Here is a 25,984-nt window from a genome sequence, read left to right as displayed (position 1 = left end):
ACCTGACCCATTCCAGCCACTCAAATATCTGATGTGTCATTACTTTCATACTTATATGTTTAGTGTACCAGTATCCTGGCAATATGGAAGCATCATTTTTATGATCATAATCACAAGTGAGAGAGAGCATAATCCATACATATTGTATAGAATATTGTCATGGATACATTGTGTATTCTTGTGTATGTCAAACATAATTATAACATTTAGGTTGCCACAAACAGATAAGTTAGGATACTACAAACAGATAAGTTAGGATAGTTAGATTTGATCTGATATGATTTGATCTATGCTACACTGTATACAATCAGTGCTTGACAGTTGAGTGTAAACATTAATTTAGATACATCATACATTCATTCTTCCAGCTGACTACCAGGAAAGTAGTACTCCTCTTTGCATGGCTACCAACTCTGCCGGTAGTGCAAATTAAGGTGTGGGCAGCATGCCATTATCCCTACATGTCCTACAGCAGAACTCTGGATAAGGATCCACAGTGCAGAGGTTTGCCAGGACAATGAGTTGACAGGTAGCATACTGAGGCTGATCCTGGCAGCTTGGGTCAATTTCAGCACCTGTCAAAAGCAGAGAGTGAATGTGAAGAGACCACAAATTAATCACTCTGTAAGCATTGTGATGCTAAGAGGGAAATTTTAAAAAGAGTATCATTGCCATACAGCAAAAGTGTATCTCCTGGGTCATTTAACTATATAGGGGTCTACAGTATACCATGACGTATAATCACATAAGAAAGAAAGAAGAAGAAAAAAACAGCAACAGTCGAAAAATCTGGTCATCGTAGAGTATATACATGCAAGCTAGTGACCTAAATACGACCTTTGACCTTGTAAAATACACAACACTGAGGGCAGCATCACCAAAAACAATGGTAGTCAACATTTAACAATCATACAACCATTTAATCAATATCTGTCACAAATGCCACCTGTACAGCACACAGCAAGACACCCACCATAAAACGACCTTTGATCCTTTAAAAGACTGATCACTGGAAACTGTACAACAGATTGACAAAGTTCAAATGTGCCACAAAAGTGAGAAGTTTTTTCACGTAAGTACTTTGTGGAAAAACAAAAATCACATTAAATTCATATGTGAATGTAGATAGAAATGAAAGAGATGAAGACTTTAAAACAATGGTGACAGTCAAAATGAAAACAAAAAGTAGAAATGTCACTATGGCATCTTGTATGCCAAAAAACTGAAATGACATGTTTGTCATAAAATGAGTGTTCATTTTCCTTGCACTACAATTGGATGAATGGCTACATTGTTTAAGAGAGCAGGTATTTGGTGATTTTAGGGTTTTTACTTGACCTTTGACCATTCCATAAGTTTATGCACTGAGTAGACTGCAAGGTACGAAGGAAAAGTGTAATTTCAACATAAAATAGTGAAATTTCAGCATTTAAACTGGCCTTTGACCCTTAGACCTTTGACCCCATGACCCTAAAATTCCAAAGAGAATCACTGTCAATCAGCATGCATGAATACATTGTATGTACTAATTACATTTCATGGTGATACCTTGAGCCACTTCGGAGATATGAATGAAGTAGTGAAATTTAGCATTTTCACTTAGCCTTTGACCTTTTGCCCTTTGACCTTTTGGCCAAAAACATTCCCAGAAAATCTGTACAGGGGAAACTCGGTACAACGAACACTGCTATAACGAGATATCGGTTATAACGAGGAAATTTTCTCGGTCCCAAATTTCCTTCCACACAAGTCTATGTAAAATGCTACTCTTATAGCGAGATCGGCTATAACGAAATAACTGCTGTAACGAGATAAATTTTGTGACTTCCAAACAAAGAAAAACATAGTAAATCAAACCTGCTATAGCGAGGTAAAGCAAAATGCCTTCGGTAAAGCTTTACTTCGCCTGTGCTATCATCTTCCGAGATTGTAAAGCTTGATGCGCCAAAAACTGTCTTGTACACACATAATCATTTTCTTCAATGCACTCCAGCTAGCACTGCATGTTGTACGTGTGAAGTGTGTGTGTGCACGCACACTGATACATGCAGAAAATGTGGTGGGACGGCCATATGTATACATGACATCGATCATGACGTTTAGCAGGTGTGAGGCAATCTGATGCTGTGATTGGCCTTCTACTTAGGGAATTCCCCGTCTTCACACACACGCAGTCATAATGTACAAACAGAATGTGTCACATACACACACAGCATTGTGCAGACCATATTCAAGCTTTCCACACAACACACACCCATACGATAACCATGCACATACCAATCCACAGACGATCTTGATACAATCGCAAGCTATATAAATTTATAAATTCAAACATCTACAATTAATAAGAAACACATTCTCGATATTGGATTTCCTTGGCAAAAACATCTTCTTACCCATAAAGGTGAGTAATTCCCTCACACACAATATCAAGTTTTAGTATTGATTGAAATATGATGGGTAGTCCCACATGTGCAAATTAATGTCATTATTTTATGCCTTCTTTTATGCCTACTGATATAACGAGATATCGGATATAACGAGGAAAATGACTCGGTCCCGTCCATCTCGTTATATCGAGTTTCCACTGTATTGGGTAATACATGTGCACACTAAGTTTCAAGAAAATACCTTCAGGCATCGCATAGAAATGAGGGAAATACTGAAGTTTTGAGGAGTTGACCTTGACCTTTGACCCATGAAGATGAAAATGTACAATATAGGCCAGCATTTGGAACCCTCTTTGCTTTATCCCTTCTGATTCTAGAGAAGATTTGTAAATATTCCTTAATTTGAGGAGTTTGGGCCCCCTGAGCATGGTGCCCAGTTGAACAAATTGAGATCCTAAACCCCTAGGCATGCTACCTGCCAAGTTTGGTGAAAATCAATCAAGGGGTTTTGAAGAACAACATGAACATGACCTCGGTGCTCTGTACAATTCAAGTCCCCATTTTGACAAGGGGGGGGGGGACACACCTGATTCTGCCATGAACAACCTGCAAACAACAGTCATCAAAGTACTATCTCATTGTATTAACTTAGCTCTATCACTTCTGCTTCTAGGGAAGATTTTTAAAGATTCCTTAATTGGGGGTTGAGCCCCCTGGCAGCAGATGGAAGAAGATGAAAATATTAAAAGTTTACACACGACGCACGATGGACACTGGACGGAGAGCGATTGCAATACTGGTAGCTCACCTGAGCTGAAGGCTCATTTTACCATCTTTACTTGACTTTTGACCTCATGGCCAACAACTTTCTCCAAAGAATCTTTATCAGGTAATACATGTACATGGATACACTAAGTTTCAAGAAAATACCTTCCGGCATTGCATAGATGTGGGGGGAAATAGTGAAATTTTGTGCATTTGACCTTGACCTTCGACCTTGAGCACATACACCCAAGAGTTGATAGGCACAACTTCGTCCACTCATATGTATACATGCAAAGTTTTATTAGGATACCTTAATTTTTTTTAGTTACGCGGCCCACAAAATTGGTTATGAACGGAAGGAAGGACGGACAGACAGACTACAGTACCTGAAAAAAAGATGCCTCCAGCAACACTTCATGGTGGAGGCATGAAAAGAGAAAATTAGTGGTTGTTGCACAGATAATTGAAAAGACTAAGGCTATGAAAACATACCTATGACAGACAGAACAGCTGTCGAGCTCATGAAACTAATTCCATTGGCTGCTGTACAGGAGTACTCGCCAGCATCACTCTGCTTGACATCTACATTGACATAGTGAGAAAAAAAAATCAAGTTGTGATCCACAACCATAATAATGAATTCCTTCAAATTCAAAGTAGCATTAGTTTCCTGCAATACCAAATTACTGTATACACCATATACTTAGCGAGTCTAAATTTTAGCGAATCGGAACTTCCCGACAATTTCGCGAGTGGTTAAATTTGCGATCATGGAGTCCTGTACCAAACAGAGAAATGTGTATGCGTACATCACATTCATAGCGTGATCAGAGTATTTTTGCATGTCTTTAATTTTGCAAATAGCACCTGACTCGCGAAATTCGCAAATATAAAAACCTCACGAAATATTCGGCGTATACAGTATTACGATGAAAATTTATATGCAGTGACAATTCATTTAAATGGAATGGGTGTGGCACCAAAAAAAGTGCTTAAAAAGTGCAAATACTATACATATATATTCTAATGAGCGACAAAATATCCTGATATGCTTGACAACTGTCAGTTAAAGGGATGGTCTAGTTTCGGATGGGATGGAGGATTCAGATTTGTAAATTTTTGCTAGATAATTACAAACTACTTATGATATGAAACGTGAAATATTAAAGAGCATACAATTCTACAAGGTATTCATCAATTTTTATTTGATGAAAATCGGTTTTGAAATTGCTGAGATATCCAAAAAGAAAGTAAAACAAAGTGGTCCTAATAAAAGGTGGGTCTGACCTTTTGTCAGGACCTCTTTGTTTCTGGATATTCGCTAAGTCATTTATTCAAACCCAACTTTCATCAAATAAACTTTGAATTCCTTTTAGAGGTGAGGTTAATAATGAGGTTTCTCATTATCTCACAAAAAGAGGGAAATGTGAAGCCCTGTCTCAACCAAAACTATACCATCCCTTTTAACAAAAAGATAAGTCATAAGCGGTGATTTGAAATGCACAAGGATGTTGATTTTCTTATCGCCAAGGGTATCAAGCTTCCTAGCAGTGATGCATGCATGTATGAACAGCAGTCCTTGACCTCTGATAGTGTGCCGAGGACACACATGCACACAACACTGGTTCTCATTAATGACAATTGATGGACATAAACGTAAGAAGAAAGATTGTTAATGGTCACCATTGAAAAAATTCTTAAATGTGGAATTTGTACACTTAAACTTACCTTGTATGATAAGCTCATCATTGTCAGCAATAGTGAAGCGTTTGGTTGCAGGTAGAGGATTGCTATTAAGACTCCACCTTACAGTGGGTTTAGGAGAGCCTGTGGTACCACATGTCATTCTGACGGTATCACCTTCACTCACTTTCTGGTTGTCAGGTGGGTTGACTATTTGCACATCAGCTGCAAGTGTTCAAAACAGGCAATGACATAACAATTAATCAATGATAGAACACGTATGGCTGTTGGTAATGGACATTTTTATTTTGTTTTTAAAAGGTGAATATTGGTTAATCTAGTGGGACATCCACTTTAAAGAATGTCTCTTTCAATTCAATACTCCCTCTACAGTTCATCATACAATCCATATAACCTAACCTTTACCTGTTGAGGACGAGTCCCAAGTATATTCCGGCAAGTGTCTATGGGAAATGCATGTTGTAGCAAAATCATTCCATCCTCAATTGGTTAAGAGCCACAAATATTGGTTCTAAATGGCAGTTTCCTGGTTGCTCATGATCTAACATTTTTTCGTTGAGTAAAATGAATAATGATTTTTTATAACCGTATTGCGACACTCGTAACTCACCTTCCACAATAAGAGTGAATGTCCTCATCTGAACAATGCCATACATGTTTCGGGCTGTACAGGTGTAGGTGCCAACATCAGACAATCCCACCTTACTGATTCTGAGAGATCCACCAGGCAGCTTAGTGATCCTGGGCTCAATGTCTGACAGCTCAAGACCCTGGAAATCCCAGGTGATAGTAGGAGTAGGGTTGGCCCTGGCACGGCAGTGCATTGTCACACCCTTCCCTTCTCTAACCTTCAGACGAGACTGACGGTGTCGACGTCGGGATGGACGCGAACGCTCTGGAAACAAGAAGAAGAAGAATCTATTTCTAGCAATGAAGAATGTGATATAAAAGGCTAGAAAAGATTTGCAATATATTAGCATTTTCAGCAATACTTCAATTACCGGTATTTCATGTTTTGAGTAGTATTTGTACCAGCACTGAGTAAACTCTTCACCAACAAACTGAATGAATTACACCCAATGGAGGAGATGTGGTACAATGGATAAGACAAAGGGCTATCGATCACATAACCCCCAATTTGAGCTCCCTGGCTGCAGCAGTTGTACCCCAAGGCACAATCTTCATTTTCTAGGTTCCAGAGGGGAGATACAGCTGTCGGTTCCATTGTTTTCTGGGAAGTGTTACTTGTTTCCTGAATTGAGCAGCCACTTTAACAAATCCTGGTTCACATGAATATGTAAGCATGTGTATCTGACAAGTTGAAGGGAGAAAAGCTGTTGTCTCTGTAAGTGTCTTTCTTATTATATCATTCAGTTGAGATGTCCTCTGCACATATTGGTATTATTTATCTTTGCTGCAGTGTATGATTTTACCTGTCACCACAATTTCAAAAAGTGCAGTGTCGGGTTCTCCTACGCCATTGTCTGCCATGCAGTGATAGGGTCCTGAATCACTGACCACAGCTTGAAGGATGGTGAGTGTGCCACCAGGACCGGTAGTAAGCCTAGAATCACCCATGGTAGCTATATCTTGTCCATACCGCTGCCACGTGATGGTTGGGGTTGGTACTCCAGACGCTTCACATGTCAGCACCACCACACTACCAGTCTTGGCTTTGATTCTAGATGGATTTTGGCTGATGCTAGCTGAGGACAGACCTGATTTGGGTGGAGGAGATAGAAAATCACCAGGACCTAATACACATGTAGCACACAATTTAACAATGATTTGCGCCTCCAAATATTACAAGTCCCCTACAGCAAAATAAATTCCATTTGATTGCCAACACATTCTACAGACAATTTAGCTTTAAAACAAAACATAACTTGTTGGATCAATCAAATGAAACATTGTAGATGACCAAAGATGTTGTGCAAGGTTTCATTTAATCTAAGCTGATATCAATCATAACTCATTTATGCAATAAGGCCCAAGTGTTAAGGATATGTTTTACTTACTCTAGTAAGTATGTTCATTAATTCTTTCCCAAAGTTTAAGTGGTATTTAAATCTAACAATCAGGAATATGAATGAAGGTGTCCTGAATACTTAATAAATTTGAACATGCCATGCACAGATACCCCTTGGAACCACAATATCACAATCTTCTTGTCCCTTTCACATTTGAAAACACTGGTGTATTTGCATGCTACATTGCCTTTCCAGAACCAAGGTAAAATAACTGTTTCAAATTAGAAATATGTACTTTACAAAACAAGAGATCCGGGGGTCTTGCACTCATTCAAGTATCACAAGTTTACCTTCCACGCATTCTTGCAGACTATTACCGGTACCTAAGAACACGGCAAACTTTCAGGGTAGGGAAGCTTTGAGGGCCTCCATGGGGCCATGGAGTCCATTCTATCATACTGCCAAAGATACCTGCCAAGCATGTAGAAAGTCTGACCATGCATTTTCAAGAGGTCAAAGTGGAAGTACTGGTTCCCAATTCGGTCCTGGCACCATGAGGCCACCCCTCAAGACATCATACATAACCTTGAAAGAACATTCACTAATTCATTTGCTCAAAGTATTGTTTGTGTAATAGAATTGTGTGTCATTGTGTGTTTGGTGAATGTTTGTTAACTATACTACTTGCCAAGTTTGGTGAATATCTTACCATGTGTTTTCAAGAAGAAAATGAAAATATGAAAAGTGGGTCCTAATCCCTCCCCCCCCCCCCCATGGCCCTAAGGGGGACACTCCCAGATCTGCCATGAAGAAACTTGTTTACCCGTACTCACTTATAGCACTAACTTATCTCTGTCACTTATGGTTTTCTCTCCCCTGAGGTTCCCAAGGGTAGCACTGTGCCTATTTGAACCAAGTTTGATCTCATCCCCCTGGGAATGCTACCTGCCAAGTTTGGTGAAAATTCATCAAGAGGTTTTCAAGAAAAAGATGAAAATGTAAAAAAGTTTATGCACAAAGGACAACGCACATCGGATGCTGGACTGTAAATGATTGCAATAGCTCACTTGAGCATGTGGCTCAGGTGAGCTAAAAATGAAAAGGAAGAAAGGAGAAGTAAACGAATTGTTAAGAAACCTTTTTCTTATTTTGAAGTGTTGTGCAAATCACTTTTTTGAATGATAAGTGATTAAAATGTAACCTTTCATTTGAAATGTAGTTTGAGAACAGATTGCAAAATAAAAAGAATGTACCATTTTTGCAGGTAAACTCAGCTTAACAGGTAAACTCTGCCCTTTGTATTGGCGTCGTATAGGGGCTGAGTTTATCCGTCTGGTCTGGCCAAGTTTACCCACAAATACAGCACTGTGTAATTGCTTAGTGACACATTGCCAAGCTGTCATGACCCACCCTGACAGTTTGAACTGTCCACACAGTCCTCTTCATCTTGGCCTCCAGCATCCACCGCCACCACCTCATCCTCATCCTCTTCCTCTTCCTCTTCTTCCTCCTCCCCCTCATCAATGACGATAACATCATTGTCTAGAATGGAAGCCTGAGTGGCAGTGATGGTGGTGGTTGCCTCTCTACGGCCGAGAACTGGAGTGGTGAGCGATACATCTGTCGTTGAATGATGATCCACACTCTGTGATGTAGTAGGAGTTGACGGTCTGGTAGTTACAACCTCTGGAAGCCCTGTAGTGGTGTACACAGGGTCAGTCTCTCTATTCACAGATGTAGTTTTAGGTGTATCTGCAAATGAACATAAGGTGAGATACACAGTGACAAAAAAATATTCAATGTTACTCACAAACACTAATACACTGTACCACTGTAAACATGCTACTGATCATATAGTAGCAGAGAATTAATCAACAAATGCTGATACTGCAAAGAAGTCTCTGCAAAAAAAGAAGCATTAATTTGACTTCTTTTTTAATTCTTCTTCCTTTCCAGTACAGTCCACCGATGAGGTGTATCGTCGTACTTAAGAGAGATGTGCAGTGTGCTATGCAATTACTCCATAAAAACTAACTACGTGCGAGAAGAAACCATGCACCCTTCTAATGGACTCTCATATAATTTTCTAAGAAAATTACCTGGAGAACATGTTGGCTCACTGTTCCTTTGTCTGGTACCTGGTAGCTCTTCCCCAGCCTCATTGACACACCAACAGTACCTAGCCTGACCTTGGTAGCATTGGACCTCGGAGTAGGAACCATCACTGTCACATTGTGGGATATACAGGTTGGCTTGTGGGGATTCTCTGGCTGCTTCTGTAGCTTCCATCTTATGCATCTGGCAAGTTGTTAAGACTGAAAGTAACAAATAATTGTCCTTGAATAATTTTGTTTCCACTCATCATTCAACAATCTTACATTTGTAGGACATGACACTTGTTACTATTGTTGGGACGATAAAATCTTTTAACCCCCAAATTTCGTATGTTCAGAAGAGTGAAAAAACATGACAGCCAAGCACTATAACAAATGGGATAGCCTTTCCTTTGACATGGTGACTTCATTTTCAGGTGAGACAGCTAGGATTTGGGCAGGAAATCACTTGACCGATTATCTGACAATTAATCCAAAAAAGTAATTTTCACCAAAATTTGAGATACAAGGTCTTTTCACCCTGGCAGCAACATTATACATATCTTTGCACTAATATGACGTCATAACGAGTTCTTAATTGACCAAATAACAAGGGAGTATAATAAGCTTGTCATTGTTTATTTTCTCTGATCTTTTTTTCTAGAGACAATGTTTTAATCACTTAATTTATGTCCCTGCTCAACAAGTCAGTGTCTTAACTTGCTAATGTCAGTGATGGAGCCTTGACAAGCCAGAAAAGAAAGCTTAAACATATAAGCCTGTCTGTAATTTGCCACAGTGACTCATGAAAGAAAACCAGATTTGAATAGAACGCACGTCATACATTTAAAGACTGTTTCAATATACTCTTCAGTCATGGCCTTGGTCATAGTTAGGCCTTTATTCTAGGAAGATAATGTATTTGTAATGTTATATAATGACAATTGTGCTTAACAGTGAATGTCCATGAAATGAGAAAGGTTCTCAAATGCGCATCATTAACTTCCAAATATAATAGCTACATTTATAAGCATTTGAAATCAGATTAAAGTGAAAGTTATGCTTTTGACTGATAGAGGTACATAATATTATCTTCTGCCAGACATCATTTTTGATTCAGCTTTGTATTAAATTAAAAAAATAACATAGATTGTATTGAGGCTGCATTTTCATGAACACATAAATTGCCCAATCATTTCAGGGCAACTTGCAAAAAGAATGAGGTTCAGATCAGGTGTTGACATCATAATTAGAGATTTACTTTAAGGTATTTTTTTCGAAATTTAGTAGATATTTAACTCTTATTTAAGTATTGCTAACCTCTGGTTGCTACACCATCACACATCCTAGGCGTAGCCTCTTGAGGGTCAACATCAACAACAAACAAGACCTGTCCACTGGTTTGCTCCACACACAGACATCCTCTCTCTGTGTGACATTGCAGTTTGGCAAACAAGCCTTGAGCAGTACACTGAGGCATGTATTCCCAGTCCCTGATTCTTGCCATCACTTCCCGGTGGGCAACAAAGCACACACTGTCCATAATACCTGCATGTCCAAAAAAAAAAAAATCCATAACTTCAAAATACAGATAAAGCCAATCATAATGCAGTCGGTAGCACCACCAATTTTACCTTGCTAATGCCGACACTTTGCTGTAATCATATCAACAACAACAACAACAAAAGAAACCAGCTAAATACTGGTATTGGAAATAATATAAAAAAGGGAATTTCACCTCATTAGAAATGGTACCTCATTGTGAGCAAGATTGGTATAACTGGGTTTCTTTGTATTCTTTTTTTACTCAATTTGCAGCACACATTAAAGGTCCTGTTTACCTTTGGGAACAATGATTTAATGCATATGTGTAGGTCTGTTGTACCACAAAACATCCTATTATATAATGTTTTCAGGATAAAGCCTAAAATATAAGGAGATATCTGTATTTTTCTCAATAAACCGTAACTGTAGACGGTTTAGTCTGGCAACATTTTCATCATAACTATTGTTCACATTTTGTATATTTAACAATACTTAACATCGATTTTACCAATTCAATGTTTACAATGGTTGTTTCTATTCCTAAATCACATTTTAGAACACTATTTTAAAGCACTAATGCTGAGTTTTTGTTTCGTCTGCAAATGGTAAATTATGCCTTTAAGATAACTGCTGTGATCACATGTATGTTTGCAAGATTTTGCAACATATTCTATACAAGATACTGAATAATGATTGGGATATCTTTCTAATCAATAGATTTCTGTGGCAATCATAACATGAGAAATATTATGGAAAGCAGAAAGTAAGGCAGATGTCTGACATTACCATCACAGTTTGGTCGATCTTCTCCTGGAAGTGTCCTGGTGAAGTCAATCTCCTCCCCGTTTTCATTGACACACCAGCAGTAGTCATTATTGCTGCCGTAACACTGCATGATCTCATACTCTCCACTCTCAGTGCACTGAGGAACATAGCTGCCTTGTGCAGAGCGCCTATGTTGCTGGCAGAGAGTCATTTCACTAGGGTGTTGGGTGGTGGTGGTAGGCTCCAACTTCCTCACATTACCAGCACTGTTCTCATACACTGCAAATGACAGGTTGGTAAAATTCAGAATTTAGTACACAAGGAAAAAATTTAAATGGTCTTTTAAATCATATCTATTTTCTTTATCAAATATATTTTTTGAAATGAAAATAATGGTACATGATATCATGTATTATGTTAAAAGGGGACGCAAGGATCTGCTGTTCATCCTAGAATGATATTCAAACCAGTCTACAGTAACCACCCAAGGGAGACAAAAACATTGGCCTTTATAGACATGTGGCCACTACAGATGGGTTTTCTGACATTTGTAAATATATCACATAGATGTATATGTGTTATCATATGTAGGACCCTATAATACGTACTTACATGTTTAAGTATTTACGAGTACTTATACATAAATGAGTTGAAGTGTTTCGTAAAATGGCAAAATTTTGCATATTGAATAATGCCGTTATTGATCACATTCTTCAATGATTTCACACCAGCTTGTAAACATCAAGCAAGCTTTTCACGAGTGCATTATAATTTACTTAAAACATTATGCATGATTATGCCCTATTGTGTTTGGACAGTGCCATATCAACAAACCAGCATTTTAGACCTGAAAGAAGGGATATAAGTATATGTGATGCAATCCACAAGTACTGGTAACACCCGAGTAATGGCTTTCACAACACAATGCACTGTGTCTCCATGGTAGGAAATCACTAACTTCAATTCTTAAAAGGGGATAGAACCAAGTTCTCACTGCATTGCTGTGATTCTTGTGTGCTAATTCGACCACTCATTAAACTGTCTTACAAGTCCTAATGCCCCAGTCACATAGACATCCCGGACCACCCCGGACAACCCCGGATCTGATCCGGGGAGAGATCGATGTTGACGCCGGGAGGCCAACAAGGCAACTTTTGGAGGTCAAAAACATCCGGCGTCATCCGGGGATTGCCGTGTTGGCAGAGCAATCCGGGGTGGTCCGTGTGGCTGCCGTGTAGCTGCCATGTTGATCCGTGTAGCTGCCGTGTTGATCTGTGTAGATGCCGTGTTTGTCCGTGTAGACGCCGTGCTCTTCCGGCCTTGTCCGTGTAGCTGCCGTGTTGATACCATGTGTACAGTCATACCAAAATCCCGGATCTCCCCGGATCTCCCCGGATGTCCACGGATCTCCTTTGATCACCGTATAGATCCTTGAACATCCGTGTTTATATGTGACTGGGGCATAAATTGCAAAATATTGTGCTTCTAAAGCATATGGTGTATATCATTGATACGTATAAAGATAGACAGAGAGGGGGGGGAGAGATCTACTTTCTCCTCCCTCCCCCCCCCCCCCCCTCTATCTCTATCTATCTCTCTATCTCTATCTATCTATCTATCTATCTATCTATCTATCTATCTATCTATTTCTCACAGTCTGTTCTACCACAAACTGACCTGAACAGTCGGGACTCTGAGTGTGCAGCTTTCTGGTTATTCTGCTGCCCTCTATCTCTTCTCCAAAGTCAGTCACACACCAGCAATCCCCAGTACGTGGTGGACATTGAAGAGGCTCAAAGGATCCATCAAGCTTGCACTGAGGTTGATCCTCCACACCAGATGCCTCAAAGAGTGCCCTCATTCGCTCACAAAGAGTTTTGCCTGTAAATTGCAACATCTACATGTTAGCACTGCATTACAGTTATAAAAGACATCATATGGTTTTTATTTAGTACTGATTAAACTGCACATGTGAGTCTTCCTTACTAATTCATCACAGTTTTTTTTTTAAAATATATTTATATATATATACATATATATATATATACTTTACTCACAGTATACATTGACAAATATCCCACACTTTACACATCAGTCAGAATAATACCTCTTTTTTCGCATGAAAACTACCTCCCCTTACCTTCCACATAGCAGGCATTCTGACAGTCCAACTCAGTCTCAAATCGGTTCTGATTACCTTCACAGCCACCATAGACAAAATTCTTACATTTGCCTTCCCTGACATCATAGTACCACATAGGGAAAGAGTCTTGACAAGGACCCAAGTCTGCAGAAATGGTACACTGATCTAGATTGGGAAGAGAGATGTTTAAAGGTTTAGTCAGAAGTTTAGAAGAACATTTACATGTTGTTCTATTTTCCTTTCAATCAAGTGTCTGACATATATGCTGCATATACTATCAAAGAATATATGCTTCAGAGATAAGTGACTTTCTACCTTTTCATGTTACATATCTTTTCATGACAATTAGTAATTGTAATATCAGTACAACTATCATTTTAATTATTACCTCCGCCAAGGGAGGAGGTTATGTTTTCATTACTGTTGGTTTGTTTGTTTGTTACACGTAGTTAATTACTAGTACTAGTTAGTTAGTTTGTTGTTTGTCCGTGTGCAAAATAACTCAAAAAGTTGTAAACAGATTTGGATGAAACTTGCAGGGAAGGTTGAAAATGACACAAGAAACAGATGATTAAATTTTGGTAGAGATCCGGAAATTTTTATGGATTTTATGAAGGATTTTCGGTATTTTGGCAGGTAGGGTCAATGAACTTGGGAGTTCAAGTTGCACATTTTTGAGGTTTTCATACGCGCACTAAAGTGCGTGCCCTAGTTTCTGCTAGGGCGAGGCGAGCCGCGCAGCTGAGGGTTTATGACGTAACAAAGGCTACATGTATGTACACCTATGGGTGGAAGTCACTGATCTCTATGGAAGAGCCAAAGACCTTTTCCCCAGTGATGGACAGGAGAAAAATCTCTTTGGGAAGAGCAAGATCATCGGTGGAAAGTAGCTGCTTGGCGGAGGTCTGTGCTCTCAGAGGGCTTTTCTAATTTATGAATGTTTATTTTACCATCCCTGTGATCATTATAAGGTATAGTAGTAGCATTTTTGAAGGATTACTATTTCATTATCAATATCATCATCATTCATTTGGCATTCCATCAATATGAATATGCATATACATTGATAGAATACTACAAGTTTCTATCCCAGCATCATATTCTACATATGCCAGTATTGTAAAGATAATTATATAAGACAAGTTTTTTATCTCGACATTGTTAAAATATGTATATACTACATACAAGTTCCATGCCAGCATTGTCATAATGCGAGTACACTACAATTTTTTCCCCAAACTATGTCAAACTGTGAATATGAGAGTTTCCAGCCCAGTTATGTCGTTAAAATGTGATTATGATTTATGTTTCATTTCCAGCATAATTGGTTTAAATGTAAGTAAACAAGTTCCATTCCAGCACTGTCAAAATGTGAGTTCACTACAAATTCCTTTTCCAGCAAACTACAAATTCCATCCGATATTCAATATGAGAACATACCACAAGTTCCATCCCACCATATTCAAAATGTGAATATACTACAAGTTTCTATCGCAGCACTGATCCTGTCCAAATGTGAACTAACTACAAGTTTCTTTCTCACATGCTGCATGTCTCGCTATCTTTCCAGAGGGAAAAAGAATATGTGTTTCATATGAACCATCCATGCATTTTCTCACATACATGTTTATCCAATCAGAATGTCATGTAGAAGGTGTGCCTATTAGCAGGATGGTCTGCCTAATCATACTTCTATTGACACCCATGCTCATGTGCCATCTTTCAAAATTATGGGGAAAATATTTCTTGTGATGTGGTTGGATACATCTAATAAAAACTCCAGGAACATACATCAAGACGACTGTGTATAAAAGTTACAAAGACATGAAACTTTAAGAAGAAAGGATTACCTTGATACAATAATGTACCTGTTTTGTCATTTGACATGAGTAACTGATACTGTAAAAGTGGTTTCTTTCGCGGTGGTTTCATTATCGCGCTTTGAGGTTGAATCGTGAATTTAACATCACGCGATAATGTTTTGAACTCGCCGCTTGTTACAATGCTATTGCGCACACGCACACACGAAGATTTCGCGCATTGAGTGTATTGATGGTCAACACACACTGATACCGCGCAAAAAAGGTACAAGCATGTTATAAAGTACTCGAGAGACAGGATTTCAGGTATAAGCCTACATTTATTTTCAATTTCTATTCAATTAATAAAAGAATAATTGGATCACAGTTTGGGTTTTCATGTGCAAAATAAAACAGTTTTTGCCGACTGTGAATTCACAGATTTTGCCGACCGCGAATTTAAACACACGCGAAAAAGTCCACACTGATGAAAACCGCGAAAGTATCTGTACACGAAAGAAACCACTTTTACAGTATTGCAAAACTCACAGTAGAGCCCGACAATGACATAAACTTCTTGAATAATGCACTGGGTGATTTCATGTTTGGTGCTGGTGCTGATGATGGGTTAAGCTTTTGAACATCTGCCTTAATTGGTGGTCCAACATATATGACCACGTGTATGGAGGTGATACCAATCATAACTATCAATCCTAACACCTAGTGTTAATTTCACATAGCAGCAAAGTCTGCAGCATCAGGGGAATAAAAGTTTTTAGATTTGGTTCGTTTGAAAAGCACAACATACCAGTACAACTACCATAATTGTTCTGTTTGGAGGAAGAAGGATTAAAATGCAACAAAGCTTTTAACCTTCCTCAGTACAATTACAGTTGTATCTTGACTTTACTACCATGCATAGGTTTACATGGCCACATTTAGTATGCTTGTTTATGTTTCATGAGCTAATACCTGCACATGCTATGCATGTAACTATAACTTGGGTGGAATGACGTGTATCCAAGAACTCAATCGCAATGTGGGTCTCATTTGTACCAACACCAAACTTGAAATGACAAATTTGATATAAGGGCTCCATGTGCATAGCCAATGGGGAAAAAGCACACAAATAGCCAAGATAAATTGTGGCATGCACAACATTCTTAACTAGTCCTGACACAAACTACTTGAACAAAGTCATGATTTTCAGGTCAATATGCTAACATCACCCGATATCAACTGTAGGAGTACGTGTATCACTGCCTCTTAAAATGTAATCACCCAATGTGACAATCATCCTAAGTCACTCACCATACTTGGATATGAGTGGTAAAGAGCCAATCACATTGACATTACATCGCTCCTCGCATGATCGTTTGTCAAGAAAGCGATTCTGGTTACCAAGACAACCAGAATACTCAAAGTCCTCACACATCCGAGAGTTTGGGTTAAAGAACCACCTGACTTGGGAGTCACGGCAACCACCGTAATCAGGCTGCAGACCGCAGGGATCTATGAAAGGTAGAAATTAACACCTCATTAAGCATTTGCACATTAAGTATACTAGAATACCCAACAATAATTTTTCAAACCAGTCATTAATAGTACTGATACTTTGATATAATCAAGACAGGTATACACCTGATGAGTGTACTATGTTTAGAGATAGTTTGATTATTCCTTCAAAGTGGTTGCTATGGAATGTGCAAATCACTTTTTGTGTGCACAGAATAAAGAGTGGGTGAGTGCATTTCAACAAACTTGAACTTCACAGTTCCTTTCCTCCAGATGAACGTTACCAGAGTTTCAATTCTCTACCACTTATCTTAGTTGGATAGGTAAATCTGATCTCGGAAGATTCATATTATCATTACATGTATTATCATACCTAATTTATAACTGTGTTGTTTACAAACATGCTTCCTTGTTTTTCCCATTCAGAAAGAACTGGAAAAGCAACCATGAAAATAGCCATACATCATAATATCAAGCTATTCTCACCAGCAGTAAAGGTTCCACAGGCAATCTCACAGTCTGTATGTGTCCTAAAGCGATTCTGGTTGCCACGGCAACCACCATATACAAATGTCTCACAGCTGCCTGATTTCTGATTGTAGAAGAAGCTCTCAAACTTTCCTTTACAAGGTCCACTGCTGGCTGGCAGAATACACATTTCTGTTTTGTTCAAATAAGACAAAGTGCGGCAATGAGTTACATATCTAATTCATAATGTTTATCAAGAGTATCAGTCTTTGAACAAAGCTTTGTTACAAGTATTTTTCTTTGAAAAAATCTCCTGCTATACAAGCTACATTTGCATTAGCTTTTACAATGTATTCAAATCTGTCTACTTTTAATGGTTCTTGTCCTGTTCAAATCTTACCGTAATTTTGAAGTGATCAAAATGTTTCATTTTTCTGTGGGTTTCCCTCATTAGCTAAATGTGAACAAAACTGGGATAGCAAGCAAAAAAAAAATAAATAAATATGTGAATAAATAAGATTAAAAAATCTCTACTTCTCAAGGTATCTGCAAAGGTATCTGTATACCGTAAATGGTATACAGTACTACTTTAATCTTGACTACATATGTCGCTATGGCGACTGGTATGCCTCCGCCATAATGCATGGTTCTCCGAATAGGTCTATAGCACAATGTCTTGACAATGTGTGATGACAGTTTCACATAACTGGCAAAACATTAAAATGACAGGTTTATCACAAATGCATTGAGTGTTCACTTTCCTTGAACTAGGTTTATTTGGATGAATAGCTATACTGTTTAAGAGTGCAGGTATTTGGGGATTTGAGGATTTGTACCCAACTTTTGACCCTTTTATAAGTTTAAAGAAGAAGTGAAATTTAGCACTTTCACTTGACCTTTGACCTTTTGGCAAGAAACTTCCAAGAGAATCTGTATTGGATAATACATGCATACAAGAAGTTTCAAGAAAAAATCCTGCAGGCATTGCATGGATAAGAGAGAAATAATGACATTTTGATGAATTGACCTTGACCTTTGACCCCCTGACCTTTGACCCATGACCCCTAAATTCCCTACGTGATCACTGCCAGTCAGTACATGCATATATACTAAGTTCCATGAAGATACCTTTAAATATTTGTGAGATATGGAGAAAAAAAGTAAAATTTTAACATTTCCACTTGACCTTTGGTCCTTTGACGTCATGACCCAAAGCTCTCTCTGGGGTATCTTTATTTGGCAGTTCATGTATACACTAAGTTTCAAGAAAATACCTCCAGGCATTGCATAGATATAGGGGAAATAGTGAAATTTTGAGCATTTGACCTTGACCTTTGACCTTGAGCATGTGCGCCCAAAAGTTGATAGGCACAACTTCGCCCACTCATACATATACATGCCAAGTTTCATTAGGATACCTCTAACAGTTTTTTCGATACGCTGTTCACAAAATTGATTACGGACGGAAGGACGGACGGACGGATGGACAACCCAAAAACATAATGCCTCCGGCGACACTTCGTGGCAGAGGCATAAAAAATGCATTTAATAATGAGTGCTCTGATCTCTCCTTTATTACCTTGATTAAATATTTTGGGGAAATTGGGTAGGATACATATGAAATCACATAGGTAACACTTTTTATAGATGATTAAAAAGAATCAGATTGTTGTTTCAACCTCACCTTCCTGTGGGAGTTGAGTATGTTCTCCAACACATTCATTCTTACAGTCCTCTAAAGTGTCAAAGAGATTTGCATTTCCTCCACAACCACCATACCAGAACTGGATACACTGCCCATAGTTGGTATCAAAGAAATACTTGACAACCCAAGCACGGCAGATTCCTGGGTTTCGAGGAAGGGAACATATATCTGCATGGGGGGGGGGGGGGGGGGGGGGGGGAGGGAGGGAAACACATTCAAATAGTATAAATAACTTTTTTTTTTTAAAAATTGATAGAAATGGACAATTGGAATCAGAACATGGCATGTTCCAAATGCCTACAAATGATAAATATCACACAAAATGTCAATACATAAAGTTTTATCATAATAATGATGCACATGATGATTACAAGTAAGTTTGACAATTTGAAGATAGTCATTTATTTGTGTACATACAGTGTCAATTATCCGTATGATTGTATATTTGAAATCAACAAAATATAGGATAATCCAGAGATGCCAAGTTCAATAATATTTTCGAGTGAGATTTTCATGACTCGGCGTCTCGGCGCACGCGCATGAACAAGGGAGCGAATCGACTGAGTAGGGGGAGGGTGCTTTTTCAATTTTTGCCTCCTAATGGTACGATCTGGTGCATACATAAGTTAATATTTTTTACTTATTTTGAAAGGCAAAAGGGAAATATACCTTTAATTGCAACTATCACTTTAATCCTTTGAGCTATGTGTGGGAAAAGTGGGTGTCATGCGGGAGATCATGAGATGGACCCTAAATGTGTGAGTCTCATGCAGAATGCATGAGACTTGGTAGCTCTGGAGAATCAAACAATTACTTGGCTTCTGTGGTTGAAAACAAAGTTACATTTGACTTTCATGATTCCTACTGGAAATGATCCTTTGATGCCTCAAGGTCTTTATCATTTTCACATGATAAATTGTGTGTGATGAAATTAAAAATGACAAAACACACCTGTAATACACTCCACAGATGCCGCAATAGCCAATGGTAGGCCCTACTTGCATATCACATAATATTCTTATGTGATCCATTATCTTAACCCTAACAGGGCTGGGGGGCAGAATCCGCCCCCCCCCCCCTCAACATTTCGCGCTATAATTCTGTAACATGAAAAGGCCTTTTCGCGAGGCTTCTTGACTTTCTTCGCTCAAGTCTCGCGCAACTTTTGAGACCAAATTTGCAACGTCCGCGCATACTTTTTTGAAGCCACGCCCATTTTTGTAACGGCATGTCGCCCCAAAACGGACACAATTTTGTGATTTTGTGTACATTTCCTGTGGAAAACGGTGCTCTAGCTGTCTTGAAAGACATAAAAACCTGATTATTTTTACAATTAATCATTTTCATTGATTAATTTTATGCTAATTATGGTAGAAAAGTGGTCAGTGACAATTTCCAATAAAAAACAAAGAAAAAACAAAAGTTGAAAAACAAAGAAATACATTAGAAATTCTGAAAACAATAGAATACACAAGAATTGAAATGAGTTTTGGAAGTTTTTGTGATGTAAAATTGTTGAATATGCTAAAACAGATTTACAGACCAAACAGTAGACTCTCAATGCTTTTAATTAGGCTAAAATATTATCTTGAGCTTAATTTGCATAATTAATTAAAATTAGAAATTGATTGTTTCAAAAAATCGTATGACACAATCTTGTAGATTATGACGTTGGAGTCACGCATGACAAATTTTGTCTCGATCGCACCATCGATGGCCAAGATCCGCCCCATCTGGTTTTAGCATCTAGCCAAAAAAGCCCGGCCTGATTAGGGTTAAAGTCTTATAACGTTTAAAGTCACACTTCAAAAGACTGGCAGTTTTTAGCTTCAAAATAAAGTTAGATATTTAGCTTCAGACATGATATTGTTACATACCTCTTGACTTTGTGACTTTATCAGGATATCATGCCCACACAGTACATATGCAAAGTCCTGGCACTTTACATCTCGATTTGCTAAGCTTTTCACAAGCACTCAGTAGGCCTAATTCAGCCAGACTTGATTAAGTAAGTAATCAACAAGCCCACAGTAATACTGGTAACAACATACCTTCATTCAAAAAGAATTTTGTACATCATGGTGACACAATACATGATGATGGCTGCTATTATAAGTAGCAAAGTGCCCATTATGAATATGAAGTGACAGCATCTTTCTTTTACAATGTCTGGTTTTGATCCCCGGGCAGATATCTTTTGGCAAATAACCAAATCTTTCTCTGGACTAGTCATCTAATGTTGGATTCTACACTGTACCGTGTGAGTCCTCTTGGGGGCAGCCTTCATTATTGGGTCCTGTGGCTGCCTCTTCCTGGTTTGGACAGCACCCAAATTCAGACAAGTCACAGCCAACAGTCTGGGTTTCCTCTGCAGTCAGCTCCTGGTTGGAAATATCTCTGCATCCCTCAAAATTCTCTCCTTTGGCAGGAGTGATGCCATCTGGGCAGCACTTAAAGATTGTCTCTTCACAGTCACTGGGGATTCAAGGAAAGCCATTCATTTCACATGTGAGGTCATACATCTGAGTGCAATTACATCATGGAGAATACACAATACAGGGAGTCTATTCTCCATCTACGTACTACAAACATATGCGTAAGAAGCCACATGTCACTGAATTAGTTACTACAGCCCGTATCATTGATACCTATGAAAAAAAAATAATTGCAAAAATGTACAAGTAACTCAACGTTTATATCATTTTATATCTATTAACTCTCAGTAATTGTATCTTGGTAGGACAACAGTATCAGTGACATTGATCAGAGTCTGAAGTACAGGTATACTGTAAAAGAGATGGTACAGTTTTTGTTGAGATGGGGCTTCAGTTTTCCAACATTTTTGTGAGATAATAAGGAACATCTTATGAAATATGAAAGAGCATATAACTCTAAGAGGAATTCAAAGTGTATTTGATGAAAATTGAGTTTGAAATGACTGAGATATCCAAAACAAAGCAATCCTATCAAAAGGTGGGACCTACCTTTTATTAGGATCACTTTCTTTAACTTTGGTTTGAACATCTCAGCCATTTCCAAACCAATTTTCATCAAAAACACTAAGAATTCCTCTTAGAATTGTCTACTCTTTAACATTTCTAAAGAGTTTATTTTTAAGTATTGTGCAAAAAGTCAAAAGCTGAATCCTCATTTCAACCAATACTATACGATCCCTTACATGTCCTCAGCAACTGGAAAAGTTTAGAAATAGATAGTTATGTAATGTGAATTAACTAGAGGGAGAAATGATACAGTATACAATTTACATCAATAACACAATTTCTATCAGTTTGACTCTGGTACCCCTAATAGACAACATTAAAACATTAAAAAAAAACATGTTTACAATGATCACAACTAACATGTTATATTAATGCAAAGACTCAATAAAAGTGTAGTCATATACAAGTTGGAAATATAAATTTCTAGAGCTGTAGATAGTTTAATCATGCCTAGACTTGGTCTAAGGAGGTGCACATTTTAGAACCCTTTCCACACCTTGTGGACAATTTGCACAAAAATTCTGGAAGTTTTATGGAATATGAAAGCCTCCATGCAAGACAACCACAAACTGACCATTCAAGGCTTTATGGTAATCACTAATGAAGTTAAGATGTGATACAACTCTAATATTTGTAGCCATAGATATAAACAAATTGAGAAAATTCAATGTGTAAATGAAGAAATGACAGAAAAAAGGAATATCAACTTACATTGCTGAAAGTTCGGGAGATTTCAAACATACAGGAGATAAATGGAAGTCGTTAGTTTGATATTTGAGTGTGATTTGATGAATATGGCATGAAAGACATGGGCGCAATTAGCAAAGCATGGATAAATGTACACATTCATACACGCAGACACACATACACTCATTGTTTATGAGTATGAAATGCATGTACCTTGTATGTGTACAGGAGAAGTAGTAGTATTAGCATATATAGGATTGGAAAAGGAATGATAATGTATTAACCAGCAAGAAGCAATGAAAGCAATTGCAAAAGCATAGAGAAAAATGTAGGCCTATGCATACACAACCACACATACATACCCACAGTGATGCATACACACATACATATGAAATGATGGGAATGTATGAAAATTAAAAACAATATCATTTTATTGCAACTGATTGACAAATTGCCCTACATCAACGTAGGTAAGCACTGAATTGATCAGTGTTTTAGTAGTAGCCATTATAAAAAATCATGGGCGTACATACTCGAGCAGGATTCGAACCTACGACCTCCTGATCACCGGACAGGCGTCATCTCCACTAGACCACCGAGCTTTCGCCCGACAGCAAGTGTTGGTTCTAATCCTTATAGCATGCAGCGGGTACTGCGTAATTATTCAAATTCATTAGATTCTTCCGTCGAGGTGTTTTCATTGCAACTGATTGACAAACTGCCCTACATCGACGGTTTTATCATGGCTACTACTTAAACACTGATCAATTCGGTGCTTATTTACGTCGATGTATTTAGGGCAATTTGTCAATCAGTTGCAATGAAGACACCTCGATGGAAGAATTTCATGAATTTGAATAATATCATCTTATACTAATCACACATAAAAAAAAGAAATGTCACCATGATGACTGCCTCAGCTTTTTTGTACTTTTTCTCCAAATACATTCACAGAACATCTTAATGATGTGAGACAATCATGGTCTCACAAAATGATCGTCAAATAATCGCTTTCTTTTTATGCCAATTTTCATGACAATACTTTACGTAAGGACAAAAATAGTGAAAGTTTAGTCTTTTATCTCTTGATTTTAAACCCCTTGGCCAAATCTTTCCCCACAGAATCACTGTGTGTAGTATATACATGAACAGGCTTATAAAGTGTATACATTAAGTCATTTCCAAGGTATACCGCTCTGTAAGGAAATTAAGTGCAATATCACCACTAAGCAGTGCAATCATAGCAATTTAACCCACATTTGACCTTGACCCTATGACCTCATGACCCCAAACTACCCATGAGAATCACTGTCAGGCAGTAGATCTATGTATATGTTCTAAATTTTCATGAAGATATCTCAGGCTGTATCTGAAATAGGAGAAAAACGTAAAATTTTTACATTTTCACTTGACTTTTGTCCTTTGATTCCACGGCCTAAATCTTTCTCTAGAGAATCTTTACCAAGTAATACATATAAACAGTACGTTTCGTGAAAATACCTTCATACATTGCAGTGATATGGAGGAAATAGCAAAATTTTAGTTTTGACCTTACCTATGACCTTTGATAGGCGCAGCTTCATCCACTCATACATACATATACACCAAGTTTCATTCATATTACCTTCAGTGGTACGTGCCTAAGGTATACACTGTCCACAAAATTGACTAAGGTCAGACAGAAGGACAGACAGACAAACAACCCAAAACATAATGTCTCTGGAGACACTTCATGGTAGAGATAGGCAAAGCACAATCACACAGAGAAGAAGCAATATAGCCATGTAAAACAAGGCAAGTGCCTAAATGTGTCTTGCCCATTTGCATAGAAGAAATTAATGTTTTTTAACTCCCGGAAGTTCATTGACCCCGCATATGACCTTTGACCTTGTGGTGACCTTCAACTCCCGAAGGATAATTTACCAGCTAAGTTTGGTCTCAAACAGACATGGGGATCAAAAGTTATGAGCAATAATCAAACTCACCTAAAAAATTTAACTTTTGGTCCTAAAATATTGTTGACCCCTGTCTGTGACCTTTGACCTTGTGAGAACCTTCAACTCTCCAAGGGACATCTACCATCCAAGTGTGGTCACAAACGGACATAGGGATCAAAAGTTATGAGCCATAATCGAAATGCGCTGTAAAAATTTAACATTGGGCCCTAAAAGTTCGTCGACCCCTGTCTGTGACCTTTGACCTCATGGTGACCTTCAACTCCCCAAGGGACAGCTGCATCAACTATCCAAGTTTGGTCACAAACAGACATATACATCAAAAGTTATGAGCCATAATCGAACGTGCCGTAAAAACTTAACATGGGGCCCTAAAAGTTCATTGACCCCTGCCAGTGACCTTTGACCTTATGGTGACCTTCAACTCCCCAAGGGACATCAACCATCCAAGTTTAATCACAAACAGACATATACATCAAAAGTTATGAGCCATAATTGAAATGCGCCGTAAAAACTTAACATTGGGCCATAAAAGTTCATTGACCCCTGCCTGTGACCTTTCACCTTGAGGTGTACTTCATGTCTGGTAAAATGTGTAACTTTGCATAACCACTCTTCCCTCCAAGTTTGATTGAAATTGAAGTCCTCAGTAGAGAGTTATTTAAGTTTTTGTAGCATTACGGACGGACAGATGCCGCAGGCGATCCCTCAGTCTCCCTGCACCTCCGCTGGGCTCGACAAAAAGCACATGTGAGACACATGATATGGAAGAGAAAGAATTTATTGCAGCAGCACTTCTACACTACTGTTAGAGAATGCACTTTTATTAGTCATGGAACTTTATTGTAGAATTAAAGAAGCTGAGAATATCCTCTGTTCAGGCCACAAATATACTGTTATGCAAAAGCCACATGTGATGACTGAGAATATGTGGTAGAATGAAGTCTTAGCAATGTGGTCACACATTGACACATGAAAATGAACAAATATGAAGTTCTACAGTTAAACAGGAAAAATGGCAAAGATGTAACATAATTCAGGTGTGATGGTACATATTTGTAGAGTATATACTGACATTATAATGATAGCAGAGTTGAGAGGAGAGAAGTATAGTGGGCACCTCACTGGATGGTTCCACTCAACTCACCTACAACCCTGCTGGAATGGACCTCCTGCAGTAGTAACTCCATCAGGACAACATCCAAACTCACTCTCCTCACAACCTACTCCATTGGATGTATCTTGCAGTATCACTAATATAATCACAATCAGTGTTTCCAGGGATACATAGAATAAGAAACAAACAGAAGAGGGATCCAAAGGTAAAACAGAATCATTAGAATGCTGTCAAAAACAAAGATTCAATACACATTTTGGCATAGTTATAAGCAGAGGCTCTACAGGATTTATATGTCCATCTGAAGTGATTCAATAATAATTGAACTCTTTTAAGTTAGATTCCATTAGCTCAACCCTTA

At 38.2% G+C, this 25,984-nt stretch overlaps 1 protein-coding gene across 1 annotated transcript in view; it reads right to left on the bottom strand.

Moving 5' to 3' along the window:
* Positions 1-429: 429 nt before the first annotated feature.
* Positions 430-25,984, bottom strand: part of LOC139740712 (uncharacterized) — a 141,798-nt gene continuing 116,243 nt past the window's right edge. The window contains exons 17-32 of the mRNA XM_071651278.1: positions 25,654-25,759; positions 21,120-21,337; positions 18,842-19,030; positions 17,176-17,349; positions 16,486-16,686; positions 13,373-13,540; positions 12,910-13,113; positions 11,254-11,511; positions 10,243-10,470; positions 8,929-9,144; positions 8,240-8,581; positions 6,293-6,577; positions 5,470-5,754; positions 4,884-5,063; positions 3,648-3,737; positions 430-575 (exon numbers count right to left, since the gene is read on the bottom strand). Of these exons, the coding sequence (XP_071507379.1) occupies positions 430-575; positions 3,648-3,737; positions 4,884-5,063; positions 5,470-5,754; positions 6,293-6,577; positions 8,240-8,581; positions 8,929-9,144; positions 10,243-10,470; positions 11,254-11,511; positions 12,910-13,113; positions 13,373-13,540; positions 16,486-16,686; positions 17,176-17,349; positions 18,842-19,030; positions 21,120-21,337; positions 25,654-25,759 (3,290 nt within the window). The remainder of the gene's footprint in view (positions 576-3,647; positions 3,738-4,883; positions 5,064-5,469; positions 5,755-6,292; positions 6,578-8,239; positions 8,582-8,928; positions 9,145-10,242; positions 10,471-11,253; positions 11,512-12,909; positions 13,114-13,372; positions 13,541-16,485; positions 16,687-17,175; positions 17,350-18,841; positions 19,031-21,119; positions 21,338-25,653; positions 25,760-25,984) is intronic.

The sequence above is a fragment of the Diadema antillarum genome, unplaced genomic scaffold (genome assembly GCF_040938485.1).
Source record: "Diadema antillarum isolate AM-2024a unplaced genomic scaffold, OU_Dant_1.0 seq00000876_RagTag, whole genome shotgun sequence".
NCBI lineage: Eukaryota > Metazoa > Echinodermata > Echinoidea > Diadematoida > Diadematidae > Diadema > Diadema antillarum.
The sequence above is the reverse complement of the archived record's forward strand: the minus strand, read 5'-3'. Positions and strand labels throughout refer to the sequence as shown.